Raw genomic sequence first — 17,182 nt, 5'->3', positions numbered from 1 at the left:
GGACAACATAGTGAGACCCTGTGTCTACCAAAAAAAAAAAAAAAATCAAAATTTCACTGTGAAAATCTATTCTTTTCTCCCCAGTTTTCTTAATCATTCTTTTCTGGACAATTCATAAGATAAAGTTGATCGGGCCAACTTGGGCATCCCACGGATCCTTTTTGATCAGTGATCCTAATGTTTCATCTGGTAGATAGAACCTTGGAAATAATCATTTAACTTATTTAACAAATATCTGATTAGATCCTGTTCTGTGTCAGACACTGATCGAGAGCTGGCCTCACAGCTGTGAACAAAGCACATGCTGTCTCTGTGCGCCCAGGGCTGGTTGTCAAGGCTTTATCTACTGTTATGATGTCTGCAGCCAGCATATTTATATTTATATAGACAAAAAGGTGGATTTATTTGGTATTTTGAGGCAAAGAGGAGTCCCTAATAATTATACAAGTTGCTAAATTGTTCTGAATTGCCTAATACCAAACTTGGCTTCCATCTTGAAATGTTACACTGATTATTTAGAATATTAAAAAAAATTGTATTTTAAAATACAGTTATTTGTAAATCTCATGTATGCCTAAAAAATGAAAAAAGAAAAATGCAAAATACAATAATTTTGACATTAATTAGTATGGGTTTTTTTTAAATTAGTATTTTGAATAAACCAGAATTATCAATCTGTTTTTGCAAAAGTCACTTAAATAAAACCATTAAGTGGTCAGTGAGCACTGTGTATGATCCCTGGGGGGAAAAGATCTACCAAGTTCCAGTGGCAATTTATGAAATCTGTTGTAGTAGATAATTATCCCACTGGCCTTTGATGTTTATATTTTCTGATCATTATAATTTTTTTAAAATGGCTCTAAATTTGCTTTAATAATGTCATATGTGGGATTTTTGCATTTATATTCTAGTTTACAAGTGAGATTGGCCTATAATCTCCCTGCTTCATACTGTCTTTTTCTGGTTCTAGTATCCTGGCTTTACTATTCTCATAAAATTAATTGGGAACAATATTTTCTATTCTCTGGAATTTGTGTGGAAGTAAGCTTATCCTTTGAATGGTAGAATTTGCTTGCAAAACTGTCTTGGACTGTGGGAAAGGAGTTAACAGTGGCTTACGGGCAAGAAATGAGCCCTTTAGGCTAAATTTTCAAATTAATTGGTGTAAAGCTGTCCATAAGTTTCTCTTACAGTTTTTTAAATCTCTGCTGTATTTGTAGTTATGTCCCCTTTTTCAAGCCTAATATTTGAGAAGTGGAATCACTGTTTTCCCATTCCTGTGTTCTCCAGCAGGAAGGGCCTAATATTCTCCCTAAATACTCCTTTCTTCTTGCCCCACCCCTTATTCCGCCTCAGGAGCCCAGGTGAGTTACCTGATTGGTGGGTTAGGGGGCGTGGCCGTGTTAGTTTGGCCCCCTTCCCTCCAGGATCCCACTGATTGCAGCTGTCGTGCACTGTGGCTTCCTCATACCCCAAATTTCACAGGGGCGGACCCGCATGTGGAGCGGTCCCTAGTTTTCCTGTGACTGGCTGGGCAAGTTCTTATCTGACCTAAGTTCAGGATTAGGAAACCCATCATCACTGCTCACGTAAGGCATGTCCTCCAGCGTAACCCCTATCAGTAATAAAGATGATATTTTGAGCTTTATCTGCCTTTTTTTCTTCACTCAGTTAAGAACTCCTACGAGAAAACGGGTGCCCTTTTAAATCCCCTCCAACTTCAACACTGGTTTACTTGGGTCTTATCCCTTTCTTTCTTGATCAATCTTAACCAATTTTTCTATCTTATTGTTGTCAAAGAAGTAGCTTGTGCTTGTGTTAGTTCTCTCTGTATCTTTGTTTTCTAATTCATTAATTTCTCTATGTTTATTACCTTTATTACTTCTTCCTTCCAATTTAGGTTTATGCTATTTTTGTTTATTAGCTTCTTGAGTTAGATGCTAAGTTTATTAATATTTGGTCTTTATTTCTAATATAAGCATTTAGGGCCATACATCTGCCACCAATTATAGTTTTAGTTTCATCCCACAATTTTTTTTTTTGCAAATATGCCAACTTTCTTATTTGTATAAATTTAAGGGGTTCCCTGAAACAGTGGGATGAAATTAAAAACAGAAGAAGAAAAAGAAATTTAAGGGATATACATGCAGTGTTATTACATGGCTATATTGCATAATAGTAAAGTCTGGGCTTTTAGTGTAACCATCACCTGAATAATGTATGTTGTACAGATTAAATAATTTCTCATCTCTCACACCCCCCCTCAACCCTCCGAACCCTTCTGAGTCTCCAATGTTTATTTTTCCACACTCCATGCCCATGTGTACACATTGTTTACCTCCCACTTTACAACAGACAACATGAAGGCCGGGTCTGGTGGCTCATGCCTGTAATCCTAGCACTCTGGGAGGCCGAGGCGGGTGGATCGTTTGAGCTCAGGAGTTCGAGGTCAGCCTGAGCAAGAGCAAGACCCATCTCTACTAAAAATAGAAAGAAATTAGCTGGGCAACTAAAATATACATAAAAAATTAGCCGGGCATGGTGGTGCATGCCTGTAGTCCCAGCTACTCAGGAGGCTGAGGCAGAAGGATTGCTTGAGCCCAGGAGTTTGAGGTTGCTGTGAGCTAGGCTGACGCCATGGCATCTAGCCTGGGCAACAGAGTGAGACTCTGTCTCAAAAAAAGAAAAAAGAATTCTTGCTCAAACTGGATTCTGCAAGGGCTAGGAGGGAAGCCCAAGGACTAGCCTAGCAGAGCAGAGAGCTCCGAGGAGCCTGAGTCTCTGAAAGGAGAGAGTATTTGTCAGGTCTGGTGCTTTGCTGCATAGTACAAGACCAGTTGTTTTTTGAGGTTTTTCTTTAAAAATATATGGACTTTAAAAACCTGTATATTTCAAACTCTTGATGCAGAGTTCTGTGTGTGTCTACTTAGGTCAAGTTACTCGATGGTATTTTGCAAACCTTACTCATTCGGGGTCTCCTTAGTCTATCAGTTACTGAGAGGTGTATACAGTACTAAAAATCTCCCACCGTTAAGTGAATTTATCCATTTCACCTTTAAATTATGTTAAATTTTTGGCCTACACATTTTGAGGCATACTCTGGTAACCATTCTACATATTAGACATTGTAGGAATGAAATTTAAAAAGTATTCTTTTTCTCGATAACTGCCACTAAGACAATATCACCAGCCAAGTCCACAGCTTTTCAGATCATTCTCGGGTATTAATAAAGCATTTTCAATTCTTAAAAAAGCTCAGCCCAGTTTAACACTAAAGCGTCAGTCTATCATTTAATTTTAAACTTCTCTCCTCCCAGCTGTGCCTGACTCCGCTCAGACACATGCAGCAGGAAGGGCGGCTGTGGCATGGCCAATTCTTTCTCCTCCTTGCCTACCTTGCTCAGCCGCCTGCCTCTTCCTTTTTATTATTATCTCATTCTTTTCCTTGCTTCCCATTTTGTCATTTTTCAACAATTTAAACAAATACTTCATAATCTCTGCTAATTTATTTTCTGAAGGCAATTCGAGTTCAATTTTACTTATGGTGGATTATTTCCACATATTTTGTAATTTTGGTTTGTGAGTTCATCCTTAGCAGGCTTTTTTTAATTACAAAAAATTTATTTCTTTTAATCAACATAATTATATTTTCTTGTGATTTATACAACTCCAATTTAAAAATAGCTTGTAATCTTACATGGATTTTTTTTTTTTTTTTTCACAGACAGTGTCTCACTCTGTTACCCAGTCTGGAGTGCAGTGGCATGATCATAGCTCACTATAACCTCCACTCCTGGGCTCAAGCCTTCTGAATAGCTGAGACTACAGGCACACACCACCATGCCCGGCTAATTTTTAAATTTTTTGTAGAGACAGGGATCTCACCATGTTGCCCAGGCTGGTCTTAAACTCCTGGCCTCAAGTGATCCTCCTGCTTAGGCCTCCCAAAGTGCTGGGATTACAGGTGTGAGCCACTGCATCTGGCTCTTACATGGATTTTTAAAAATAGTATGTCTTTGAATTGTTAACATCCATCTCTTTATAACTCATCATCTCTCCTAAAAAAACTCATTTAAATGAGTTCTTAGACTTTGCACTAGCCCACTTTTTTTCTATCTTTCAAAAGTACTACTACAGAAGTCTGAAGTATTTTGATAAATTGGAGGCCCTTCGGGATTCATGTAGGTCAGCGTGAAATGGGAAATCACGCTGGGAACACACCTTACACTTGGGGAATTGGCACAACAGACACTACTGGGCTCTCACATTCACCTGTTTCCATGAAGTAGCCACCTTTGTCCCAGCCGGTGCCCCTCTGCTGGGGTTTTACAGGGCAGGGAAGGTCCCTCCAGGGGGCTTTGTATTTGCCTCCATAACATGCCCCAGGTTTCTCCCTGCCCCAAACTGGTTGTTATGCTAAATTCTTGGCTCTGGAATCCCTGGATGAAGTGGGCTTTCTTTTCTCCTTCCAGAGCCTTGGCTGAGTTTGAGAGGTCTCCTTGTTTCCCTCTGCCACAGGGGGCCTTTTTTTCTAGTTCACCATTTCATTGTAGACAAACCCTTCTTTATTGTGGTCCAACGCCCCTTGTTTATGGTGGTTCAAACTTCCAACCTGACAAGGTCAAAAGCTTCTCCTCCTCTGTTTATGTGGACTTTAAACCGCAGGCTCACGGAGACCAGCAACCTCCAGGGCTGCCACACTCTATCAGCTTTCTCACTTAGCACCCTTGCTTTGAGTTTTCTCTTTATTTTTGGCCCCTGGGGGTATCCCTTATTTTCATGAGAATTCTGCCATACGTGAAAGGAAGTTAGTGACATTTTATTTAACATTTGTAAGCATTTGTGGTAGGAGAAATTGTAGATTTTTTAATCCACAATATTGTTTGAAGCAAAAGAGGGAGACTCTTTTCCTGAGTGTCAGTGTTATTAGTTATCTTTAGTCACTGGCAGCTTTAGAAAGTAACTCAATTTTCTTATATCTTTAGATGAATATAATATTCATGATCTCAGTCATTTGCCAGGCTAAGTTATCAAAAGCCGATTAAGAATTAATACCAAAAATTATGAGACTTTACAATGAGTTGTTCATGTAGAATAATTTCTGATGCCCTCACAGTTTTCACACTGTCTGGGTTCCACAAGACCCAACTCATGGAAGATGTCCGTGTCTGTCGATTATGAATTATGACACGTTGGAATTGCAATTTTATGTTTATGTTTTGTTTGTACACCTTCTATAACCAATCAGTGAGTTGTACACTTTTGAGGTTTTTTTCTCTAGCAAGTACAGGATAGCCATTGAAAAATCTAGTACAGATATTTGTAACCCTAATTAGACTAAAATGTTCAATATGGGCCGGGCGTGGTGGCTCACGCCTATAATCCTAGCACTCTGGGAGGCCAAGGTGGGAAGATCGCTCGAGGTCAGGAGTTCAAGACCAGCCTGAACAAGAGTGAGACCCTGTCTCTACTAAAAATAGAAAGAAATTAGCTGGATAACTAAAAATATATAGAAAAAATTAGCCGGGCTTGGTGGCACATGCCTGTAGTCCCAGCTACTCGGGAGGCTGAGGCAGAAGGATTGCTTGAGCCTAGGAGTTTGAGGTTGCTGTGAGCTAGGCTGATGCCATGGCACTCTAGCCCGGGCAACAGAGCAAGACTCTGTCTCTAAAAAAAAAAAAGTTCAATATATGTGTCTCCAATTTTGCATTCTCTGATGACTTTACCACACAAAAGAATAAGTTTCTTCCCTGTAACTTGGTGTTTATGGCTCAGTAAGATCCCCAGATGTGGGATATGGTTTCACCGAAATCCACACAAGCCAACCAGACTTTGGCCTCCTTCTTGAACCTGGTCTAGGTTGATGTCAATATGTTATTCTTAATCGCCGGCATAAATCACAGGAAGTTAACTGCTCAGGTATTTGCTTGGGGCATAGTTCTTCCTGCTGTCTCATTCTTAAGTCTTCTGTTCCACTTATTTAAAGAATCCCTGGTCTCCCAGGGTGAGAACGTTCAGTAGACTTCCTTCAAGCTCTTGGTACAAGCAAAACAATTGTATGTACCCATTTAAGTAAAATGGGAATTGTCTGAACCCTAATTGTAGCCAGTTTAGTTCCCAGTGCATTTGTCTAAATTTCATTCTCAAGCCAGAGTGATGCATAAGGGAAATGATTCAAAGCATCCTAAAACAAAGCCACTTACAATGAGCAATTTTCAACTGGAACCAATTTCCTCCTGAACTATTTTATTGGGGAAGGTGAGTGAAGACACATTTCTTAACTTTATCACCCATCCCCTCACCCACATTTAAAATCTTTGGCCTCTGATTTATTTCTCTTGTTTTGTAGCCCCCTTCCCCACCTCCCAATTTTTCAGCTACACTCTCCCTTCCCCCACCTACACCTCAGCAGTTACCTAATTTCTTCTGGGAAAGCCACTGCATGCCCATCTGGTTGGGGTTTGGGAGGATCTGCAGGATTACTTTAAGCTCATAGGCTTTGAAAATCCTTCTGGGAATCTTCTGTTGTCACTTTACCTAGTACAGTTCAGAAAAGCCAAAGAACTGGGTCACCTGGCTTTTGCCTAGCTTATCCACTGGTCAAGATGTGGAAGAATGTAGATCAATTGCAATGACATAATTTCTCCTCGAAACCTCATTCAGTGACCCCAGTTCTCCCACACTGGCATTTCCTGTCTCTACTTGGGCTCCATACTCAATTCATCATTCCCTCTTTTCATTTTACCAACATCTAACCTTCCAAAATCTACTAATGGTGTGAGGGAGGGGTCTTTATTTAATAATCCCACTGTTGGCACCAACTGCAGTGTTTTAATCTGGTGATGAACTAACAAGAAGAGGCCAGTCTCTCTCTCTCTCACACACACACACTCTCACAAATCACTCTCTCTCAGGTATGATTAAACTCCTGATTTAATTAACCAAAGATTTAAAAATCTGACCTGAATTAGGGCAGCCTACAGTAGTGTGTGAGTCAAATGCTTAGTAGAACTTAAAGAAACGTTCTTATACTTAGACCTTATATCAGTAATCCACAAAAATTTGCACCAACCATTATACAAGGTCTCTGGGTTTTTTACTTAGATATCATCCAGACCACATCATTCCTAGATCATGAGTAGGGGGAGCATTACAGGAAGAAGAATCAGTGCCCAGGTATCCCTGACTATTATCTCTGCCTTAAGCTTTTCAACATGTCAGAAAGCTCATTTCCCCACAGCATATCTGCTAGTACCATGATGACTTTAAAAAATGGTTAAATATTGAAACAAATTCTTTTAGTGCCTAAATTACTTCTCCAGGGTGAAGTGGACACTCCATGTCAATTAAAATCCTTCTGTTAAGGCCCATTACCAAACTCCTTGGTTTTATGTGTGTCTGCCTCTCCTACTACATAATTAAAGATCCTTGGGGGGACAACGGCATTTCAGACAGGAGTCTCCATCCTCCTCATTTGCTGGCAAATTAATAAACTCCTCTGTCCTTCTCCTCAAACCACTTGTCATCATTCTTCTGATGTAGCCTCCAGGATAAGTGCTGAACTTTCAGTAAGAGATTTGGCATCCCTGGGTGGGCCAACAGCTTCCCAGTAGAATGGCGCCCTGTGACTGCTAAGAGGCAGGGAACAGCTCCGGGTCAAGCCATGGGCAGGAGCATCATCTTTTTGGGTAAGAAAGAGAGGGATTCTCCCAGCAGCTGCTGGGGACCATGTAGCTCTGGGGAAGTCCTGTTTCTCTCCAAATGGCCACGGCTCCGACCATCCTGAATTTCCTTGAGGGGAAGGAAACAGATTTGGGAAGTGTCTGGGCACCATGGCCATTTGTTTGTTTGGTAAGTTCCCCAGGATGCACCCCAAGACCCCTGATTTTACCCATTTTGGAGGTTTTTACACCTTCCTGTTGGTTATATATGTTTGTTTAGAGGCACACCATTTGGGGGACTGAAATGAGGTTGAGTGGAACTAGGGAATCGGGTTTGGATTTGGAGCTCATTTGTGGTTCCTAGGGAATGGGGGTGGGGGGAGCTAGACCACCATTTGGGGAGGGTTTTGAACCTTCTAGCCCTGTGGCAGGGCAGTATTTTGGAGCCCTATGGCAGGACATTTGGGGGTGGCATCTGTCCCCTTTGGATTCCCATTTGTTTGATAGGCCTGGCTGGCATTTTGTGTTGGGAATTCCCTATACTGTCTGTGTTTGTTTGTTTTTAAAATTTTGTTGCAACGTGAGAAAGTTCTGTCTAAAATTTCCTTGGGAAGAATTTTGGCTGAATGGTCAACTTAGAGCTAAGAACCTACGTGAAAAGAGAATGTTTTTATTGTAATCCAATGTACGTGCTGGAGTATGAGGAAAAGTGGCTGTTAAATGAAACCTTAAATTATACTGAAAAAAAGTTAACGATCCTCATGGAAGGACCTATTTTTATGTCTCCCTTTCCCCTCAGTGCTCAGCATAGAGCTTCCAGGTATTCAGTTTTCACAAATAACAACTTCTGCTTCAATTTAATTAACAGTCTCCATTAAGTTTTATTAGTGGTCAGAGGCATTCCTAAATAGTGTGGGGGATATTGTTTCCCCCTTTAAGGAACACTATTTCTATCCTAAACAATAACCTTAATAACCTGAAAGAGTTCCTGAAACTCCTAAAGTGCTTATTTTAACTACTAAAATAATCTGGTGCATTATGATTAATAATATTACATTCAGCCTTTTTTCTGTATTTTATATAATAGGCAAAAAAATTCGCAATTTACGTAGTTGCTGCTGGGATTCAGTATGGAGCAGAAGGAGGCATCTTGCACAACTTTTTTAAGGTATGACTTTTCAATGACTGGATTTTTTAAAAGTGTTTTACCATAGGGATATACCATTTGAAGGTGTTTTTGATTGCTTTGGGATGTGGCTAGTTCAGTATAAGAGCAGAAAATGAAAGAAGGTATGGATGTTGACCATGACCACCTACATTTCTTTCCCATTATTGGCAATTTGTATTCACCACACTCAGCATAATAAAGAAAAAGATGGATCTCCTTTTATTCGTGAAACAGATATTGATCACGTGCCAGAAAACTGTTGTAGGTACTAGGGATTCAATAAAATAATAAAGCCCTTGCTCTTGTGGAGCTTGTGTTCTCATGGGGGTGGAGAAAGATACACGTATAATAAACAAATAAGCCAGTAAATACTGAGTATTTCAGATGCTGAACATACTATGGAAAACCATAAAGCGGAGAAAGGCAGAGAGTACCAGGCTAGGGTTGGAGGGCAGGGGTTGTGTCTTACACATGAAGGCTGACAAAGGTCTTTCTCATGATGTGACATTTGAGCAGAAAGTGACAGGCAGTGAAGGAGTTGGCTAATCTGCTTTCTGGGGAGAGAACATTCCAGGCAGGGGACTATAAATGCAGTGAACTGAGGCAGAAATGTGCCGGCTAAGCTTGAGGGACAAGAAGAGCAATGCGACTGAAGGATGAGGGGGACGTTGGCAATGAGGTCCACGAGGGAGGGGAGGGTCAGCACGAGCCTGGCCCTCGTAGCCCGGGAGAGCTTTGGCTCTATTTCTGAGCGAGCTGGGAAACTCTTAGACTGTTTGAGCACAGAAGCAATGTAATGTGTCTTAAGTTTAAAAGGACAACTCTCTTCTTCTGCCGTGTTGAGGTCACACTACACAGCACAAGGGCAGGAGCAGGAAGCAGGGAGACTTGTCAGGAGGGTAGCGCCTAAGACATGGGTAGAAGTGGGGAAATGCTGAAAACTGTTCAGATTTTGGATATATTTTTAAGGGAGAGTCAATGGGATTGTTCAAAGCGTGGCTGTAAGAGTGACAGAAAGAAAGTAAAAGGTAACTTCAAGGATTTTGGTCTAAGCAGCTGGAAGTATGGCATTGCCATGTGCTGAGATGAGGAAGACTATGAAGGAGCAGGTCAAGGTAGTGTGTGGGCCGGGCATGGTGGCTCACGCCTGTAATCCTAGCATTCTGGGAGGCCGAGGCGGGCGGATTGTTGGAATTCAGGAGTTTGAGACGAGCCTGAGCAAGAGAGAGAGAGACCCCATCTCTACTAAAAACACAGAAAGAAATTATCTGGACAACTAAAAATATATAGAAAAAATTAGCTGGACATGGTGGCACATGTCTATAGTCCCAGCTACTCGGGAGGCTGAGGCAGGAGGATTGCTTGAGCCCAGGAGTTTGAGGTTGCTGTGAGCTAGGCTGACGCCACAGTACTCTAGCCTGGGCAACAGAGCGAGACTCTGTCTCAACAAAAAAAAAAAAAAAAAAAAAAGGAGACAGGGTCTCACTCTTGCTCAGGCTGATCTCAAACTCCTAACCTTGAGCAATCCTGCCGTCTCGGCCTCCCAGCGTGCTAGGATTATAGGCATTAGCCACCGTGCCTGGCCACTTCTTTCACTCTTAACAGCAATTTAAAATAATCTAATATGTGACACTTAAACAGTACTCAGTGTGTCTGTTTGGTTACCGAAATACTTAATGAGAAGAAAAGACAAGGATCTGGACTCTGAAGATTGAGGTCCCAATGCAAGTTTGGGGCCTCCCTACAAGTGTAAACTCTTGCCAGATGCTTTATCCACTAAATACTTCATCTGAGAACTGATGGTCGTTATTCCCCCACCCTCACCCCCACCAGTTAACTTGATTCTCTTTTTGTGAGAATTAAAGAGATCATGCATATGAAAACATTTTTTCTCTATGTAGCTAACAGGTAGATGACTACTACATATAACTGAGGAGATTATAGATTTCTCAAAAAGCATTTCAGTCCCAAGGTTACACTTTATTTCTCTTGGTAGAATTTGATCCTAAATCTCATCAGGACTGATTCACAAAACATCTCCTAGAGGGAATTACTTGAGCGGGTAGATACATCTTTTGGATACCTCTGACTGTAGACTTGTGTGTGAGCTATTAATATAACAGCCATATACATATAACTGGGGGGTGGGATGCTTTTGTTTTTCTTTCTTTTAGATGGCTTGGTTGGGTGAGATGCCTGCATTACCAGTTTTTGGAGATGGAACAAATGTAATTCCAGGAATTCATGTTCTTGATCTGGCAGGGTAAGCATTCTCCCGAAGATATGACCTGCTTAGAATTGATTCATGTGCTTGTGGGCTAGCACTTATTGAGCACGTACTAAGTGCTCAGACCCTTACATGTGTTATCATGTTTATGCTTCACAACAACCCTGCATGGAAGGTACTATCATCTCCATTTTGCATCTAATAAAGCAGTACCTACTATCTAAAAGTCCACGCTCCTGATGACAAGTCCATGATCTCTTAGAAACTTTATCAGCAGAATGGCAATGCCCTCCAATTTTAAAAAAGAAAGAACTTGATACGTACATTCTGGGGACATAGGTTTTATTCCTTTGTCCCATATAAGAGTGCTAAGACCAGCCTAAAGACTTAAACTCCAGAAATCAGAAGGCAAACTCTAAACTTGAAGCTTTTTTTTTTTTTGACAATTGTAGGTAAAGTTGACACATATTTTTTATACACACAGAGCATCTAAACCCTATGTCCAGACAGGTCCAGAGACTTTTCTCCTCCTTTGAAGACCCCGACTTAAACACTAGGTCAACGAGCCGGTTCACTGTGTCTGTGGTTCATCCGTGTTACCGAACTGGACTGGGGTCCGCCCACCCAGTGCAGTAAAGCCAGACACCGACGACATGAGAGAAAGAGACATTTACTGCGTGGCGTTGAGAGAGGAGAACGAGCAGTGAATGCTTAAGACCTGGACTCCCTGCTAGCTCCCAAGAAGGGTTTTTAAAAGCAGAGGCACATTTCGGGAAAGCAGAAGTTGCAGGCCGAGCTAAACCACTCCAAGGAGGTTATACGTTGGTTTTGCCCGTGGGTGTGACTCTCTCCAGGCCCCCAGGAAGATATTTAGAACGGTCATAGTTCAGTCCTTCCTTGCCCCTTATCTGAGGTCCATGTGATAGTAGTTTTCGGGTGGAGGATTCTGAAAAACAACTCAAAAACATATGTTGTTATCTTTTAGTTAGGGAACCAAAACACCTTGTGACCCTGGCTTGCTTGAGAGACTCTGGTTACTGTCCTCTTGCTTATCAGGTGGTTCATTTACTTTGCAAGGCTAGCTGCATGCCTGGAATTTCCCTTGAAGCGACTCAAGATTTTCCTTTATCTGGTAGGGGGAAGGGGCGGGCAGCAGGCCCCTAAGAGAGGTCCCTGTTCCATCTCATCTCCACGTTTCGGGTTCCAGGGACTTCATTCTATCGCCCCTGTGGCTGACGCCCCGAAAGGGAGCAGTTGCTGCGCTTCCCTGGGGCTGGTTCCCGGATTCCCACCTTTCCCGTTACCCACTGGCCACTGGTAAATCAGTCTCGATCTCACATGATTATACAGGTCTACCGGGAAAGGAAGGAAGCTTAAACTTCAGAGCCACACACCTGTGGGGGTCCCTTCCAAGGCCCAGAACCTAATTTTTATTATTTTAAAAATTGTATAATTTTCCTCTAAATTGTATAAGCTTCAGATCCTGCAAAACCTAGATCTGCTCAAGCCAACATTAACCCTGGGCCTGGAGGGGCCAAAATGTGCCCTTTTTTGCAGAGATTTTACATTATTACATTTACAGGTTTCAAAGATGTAAAAATGTCTTTTACATTATTAGAACGACGTACTTAGCCTTAGTCCTTAACATCTTACTTCCAAACAGATAAATTAGAGGGTGAAATCACTCCCATTACAGAAGGACTCAGGGCCTGTTAAACAAAAAGTACAGGAGGCCATTGCTTTGGCCGAAGCTCCCGTACGAGGCTCCAACACACAAGACATCAAAGTGGAGTCACCCATGCTACAGTTCTAGTCACCAAATTGAAACTTAGTTGTCATCTGACCGTTTGAGAACTCAGGAGCGATGGCCAATTGCCCAAACAGGCCAGTTTCCATCTTCAACAGGCAGGATAACGAAGGTCCCTGTGTTTTAATCCTCACAACAAAAAGTAAACTCAAGTAACCTGATGTTAACCAGCCAGTTATCTTTCTATCGTTCTCCCTGTCCCTGCTTTACAAGGAAAGTAACTTTGCAATGGTCAATTTGCTTTTTGTTCTTGTTTTTGCTTCTTCAGCCCTTTCTGTCTATAAAACCAATCCCCTCTGCTCAACTCATTCAAACACTTATTCTATTTTATGGAATGAAGTGTTGGCCATTCTAGAATCACAAATAAAGCCAATTGAGATCTTTAAATTTGTTGTAATTTTGTCTTTTGACAGACCCCTTTAAGTAGCACTTCTTCCTTGAGGTCAAATATGATATGCACAGTTAAAGTGTTCTGAGAAATTAATATACATGTGAGATGGACATTTAGAAGGTGGTGTTTGATTTATCTTTGTTTTACTGAAAAGGGAGCTAAAATGGAGGTAGAATCGATAAGGTCACTATGCTAGACTTCTATGCATTATTGTTGCTCTCCAAAATTCTTTAATTTGTGTTCCAATCCCTGCTCTGCCTCCCACCAGCTGCGTGAATTTGGGAAAGTTACTTAACCTCGCGGTGTCTGATTTTCTCATTTGTAAGAGGGGTATTGCAACAATATCTACATGATCCGGTTATTGTGAGAATTCAGTGGGGTAAAACCTGTGCAGCCCTTAGCACGGTGCTGGCACGGAGGTGAGCACTCGGAAGTGTTAGCAATTCACAACAGGAAATCTTGGGCTCAGTCGCTGTGTTGCTACGTGACTTCCTTAAAAGAGCCACAGCTTGTCTGAAACTGTGTCTTACTTTGTAAAACACCTACCGCAGAGCATCGTTTTGAGACTCAAAAGAGCCACGGCGTGGGCAGGGTTTCCTTCTGCATTCCTCTCGGAGTCAGGTCGTCTTGTTGCGAGGAAGTGCAGGTTGCTAGAAAGAGGCCAGGTTCAGGAGCTGGGTGGGTCTGACTTCAAATGCCGGCTCTCTGACTTTCCCACTAGCTCTTCAGCCAGAGAAATGTCACTTACCTTTTTCACGTCTTCCTCATCTTTGGAGTGCAGAAAATAATCCCAACCCTGACCTGGCTGGAAGTCACACGAGATAACTTATCAAAGCACCAAACACTGTGCCTGTCCCATGGGGGTGGTGTTCAGGGAATTCTAGTTTACTACATCTCTTTTGCTTTTTCCCTCTGGTGAGCATTTTATCTGTTGGTCTGCAGAGTGATACAAAACGTAATAGACCACACGCCGAAGGTTCACTACCTGGTTGCTGTGGACGAGTCTGTTCAGACCCTGGAAGACATAGTCAAGGTACAGTGGTTTCCTCCCAGGCTTCGATGACACATCTTACATAGTTTTACCCCCTGACGTGGAGTTATAGAATCAGTTGTGCTAACAACACAGGGACTCCTAAAATGTGAATAGAATATCCTTAAAGTCCAAACGTGATATCTGCCTTTGCAGTATATGCTTTGAGAAATTACTACCAAAATAGACTTTCTCTTTGAAATGCACAGAAAGAAGAAAGGTCACCACCTTAGGGCTCAGATTGAGAAGGTGGGGATCATTGTACCTCGGACACATACCAGTGACACACCAAATACTAACATGTGTCAATGGACACTCACCCTGAAGTACTGACATGGTCAAGTTCACCAGTCCTGTTGGCCAACTCCAGGAGCTCTGGATCTGCGAGGGCTACCTCTTCCTGTCTAGGCTGCTCTGACTGGAGCCGCCACCGTGTGGCCCAGCTAGCCGGCTAGAGCAGCCTTCTCCTGCCCTTCCCCCGGGCACTCCCTACTTGTCATTAAGGTTCAGCTCAGATACCTTCCTCCCCGCCTCATTCCTACCTTCTGCACAGACAGGTGCCTCTCTTCTGTACTCCCAGTGTGTCTCAATCTGTTTGAACTGCTATAACAAAATACCATAAACTGAGTAGCTTAAAAACAACAGACATTTATTGCTATTGCTCATAGTTCTGGAGGCTGCAAAGTCCAAGATCAAGGCAGATTCAGCATCTGGTGAGGACCTTCTCACTGTGTCCTCACATGGTGGAGGGGGCAAAGGAGCTCTCTGGGGTCTCTTTTATAAGGGCACTAATCCCATTCACAAGTGTTCCACCCTTATGACCCAATTGCTTCCCAAAGGCCCCACCTCCTAATACCATCACCTTGGGGGTGAGGATCTCAACATATCAATTTGGGGGACGGGGATACAAACATTCAGACCATAGCACAGAATCCCCTTTGCTGAGCTGCAGACATTCCACATGGTAATTATTCAGGTGTGCTTCTGTCTCCCTTTTCAAACTGGGAGCTCCTGGAGGACAAAGCCTGGGCCACACTCATCTCCCTGTCCACTACCTGACACTAATGATGGGATTTTTTTTTTTTTATTTTGTATTTAGTTATGTTCACATTCATTTGAAATTTATAGAAAATAAAACCTTACAGCTAAACCAAATGATATTTCTATTTTCCCCTAACAGTGCATCAGTAAAAGTACCGGCCCTGGGAAAATCCACAAATTACCCAGAGAAAATGCTGCCCTAACCAAGGAGTTAACAGTCAGTATATAAGAGGTTTTTGTTGTTGATGTTGTTTAACTGTTTTCCTAAATAATATTGATTCCTGAGGGGTTTAGACTCAGAAAGCCTGGCTTCAGCTCCTACTGTACCACCAGATCTACCCTAAGGCAACCTACCCTTCTCTGCAGTTTTCTTTTCTGAAAAACTCTCAGAGGTCATGGTCAGATAATGTACTTGAAAGCTGTTTGATATGGAAAATGCTATGCAAACATTGGGGGTTGTTTGCTGTGGCCTCTTTCTGAAGGTCAAATTGTAGTATCACAATGAGTGCTCTGTAAATACCTAATGCTGGATTGACTTTCATATTTAGTGAATGTGTATCATTTTCCTTTAATAGCCCTAGTGATTTTGGTCTGGTACAACTGTCAGAGTGAAACAAAACAGATAAATCTCTAACTTTCCTCTATCTTTTAGCAAGATTGTCTTGACCATTTACTGGTCAACTTAAGAATGGAAGCGCTCTTTGTGAAGGAGAATTTTAATATTCGATGGAATGCCCAAACAGGATTTGTGGAAAATATCAACAATATCCTCAAAGAGTACAAGCAAAGCAGAGGATTACTGGTAACTATAACCATTTCCTGTTTAAACTTCTGATTTAAGCAACGTAAATAAAAACTTTAGTGTAATTATGCCAATGAAAAATTTTCTTTTTCAAAAGGCCAAATTTCTAACTTCAGGTTGTTTTTCAAATTTGACAAATTTATCCTGGTCTAACAATTTACATGTATATTAAATCAATACTGGTCAACTGAATATTAGAAATTTTAAAGTTAACATAGGTATTAACTGTTGTGCAAATTGAACATGACAGTAAGCTCAAGAGTGACTGTCACAGAGTTGTCTATAGAAGGATATAAGTTGGCTATATCTAGTGCCCTACTGCCTGTTTCAGCCCTGGGTAATTAATTTTAATTGGCAAATAAAAATTGTGTGTATTTATCATGTGCAATATATTTTAAAATCTGTATACATTGTGGAATGGCTAAATTGAGCTAATTAACATATGCATTGCATCACATACTTATCATTTTTTATGGTGAAAGGTAGGTATTATCATCTCCACATTATACATGAGGAAGCAGAGGCTTAGAGAGATGAAGCAACTTCCGCACAGTGACACAGCTACTCAGGGATTCCAGCCAGCTAGGATGCAGACTTAACTAGAACAGCCCCTTCTAACCACAGGGCCTCCACACCTCCCTCTCTGAAGTCAGATAGATGCAGCACCTGCATACATCTTTAGATTTATGCCAGGGACGCATTCTAAAGGCAAAAATGGGTCATACATGAGAAAGTGTTTTGAAAACTGTAAAGTAGCATAAGTAACAGGTGTCATCATCGTTGTAATTACTGTCGTTCATGGGAATGCCCCATATAAGCAAGTATAGTGTCACTATCGTGTCCTAAGGACCATGTTTTCTCGAAAAACATGCCTAGTTAAGAACAAGTACAGGGTATACCACTTAGCAAAAAAAAAAACAATGATCTCTTTAAGCATCTAAGATCCTCATGGTGGCTGTACTTGTGCCTGAGGCACACCAACCCAACTCCAGAGGTCAGGCTGGCGTTGTCCTCTGCAGGTCAACTGTAAAGAACACACAGTGAGAGCAGACAAA

General features: G+C 41.7%; 1 protein-coding gene across 3 annotated transcripts in view; it reads left to right on the top strand.

Moving 5' to 3' along the window:
- AK7 (adenylate kinase 7) overlaps positions 1–17,182 on the top strand; it is a 58,286-nt gene that overhangs the window by 17,371 nt on the left and 23,733 nt on the right. For all 3 annotated transcript variants that reach the window (XM_045561177.1, XM_045561186.1, XM_045561196.1), the window contains exons 6-10: positions 8,749–8,829; positions 11,004–11,092; positions 14,197–14,287; positions 15,465–15,542; positions 15,978–16,127. In XM_045561177.1, coding sequence (XP_045417133.1) covers positions 8,749–8,829; positions 11,004–11,092; positions 14,197–14,287; positions 15,465–15,542; positions 15,978–16,127 — 489 coding nt within the window. The remainder of the gene's footprint in view (positions 1–8,748; positions 8,830–11,003; positions 11,093–14,196; positions 14,288–15,464; positions 15,543–15,977; positions 16,128–17,182) is intronic.

The sequence above is a fragment of the Lemur catta genome, chromosome 1 (assembly GCF_020740605.2).
Source record: "Lemur catta isolate mLemCat1 chromosome 1, mLemCat1.pri, whole genome shotgun sequence".
NCBI classification, from domain to species: domain Eukaryota; kingdom Metazoa; phylum Chordata; class Mammalia; order Primates; family Lemuridae; genus Lemur; species Lemur catta.
This window is presented reverse-complemented; position numbering and strand designations above follow the sequence as displayed.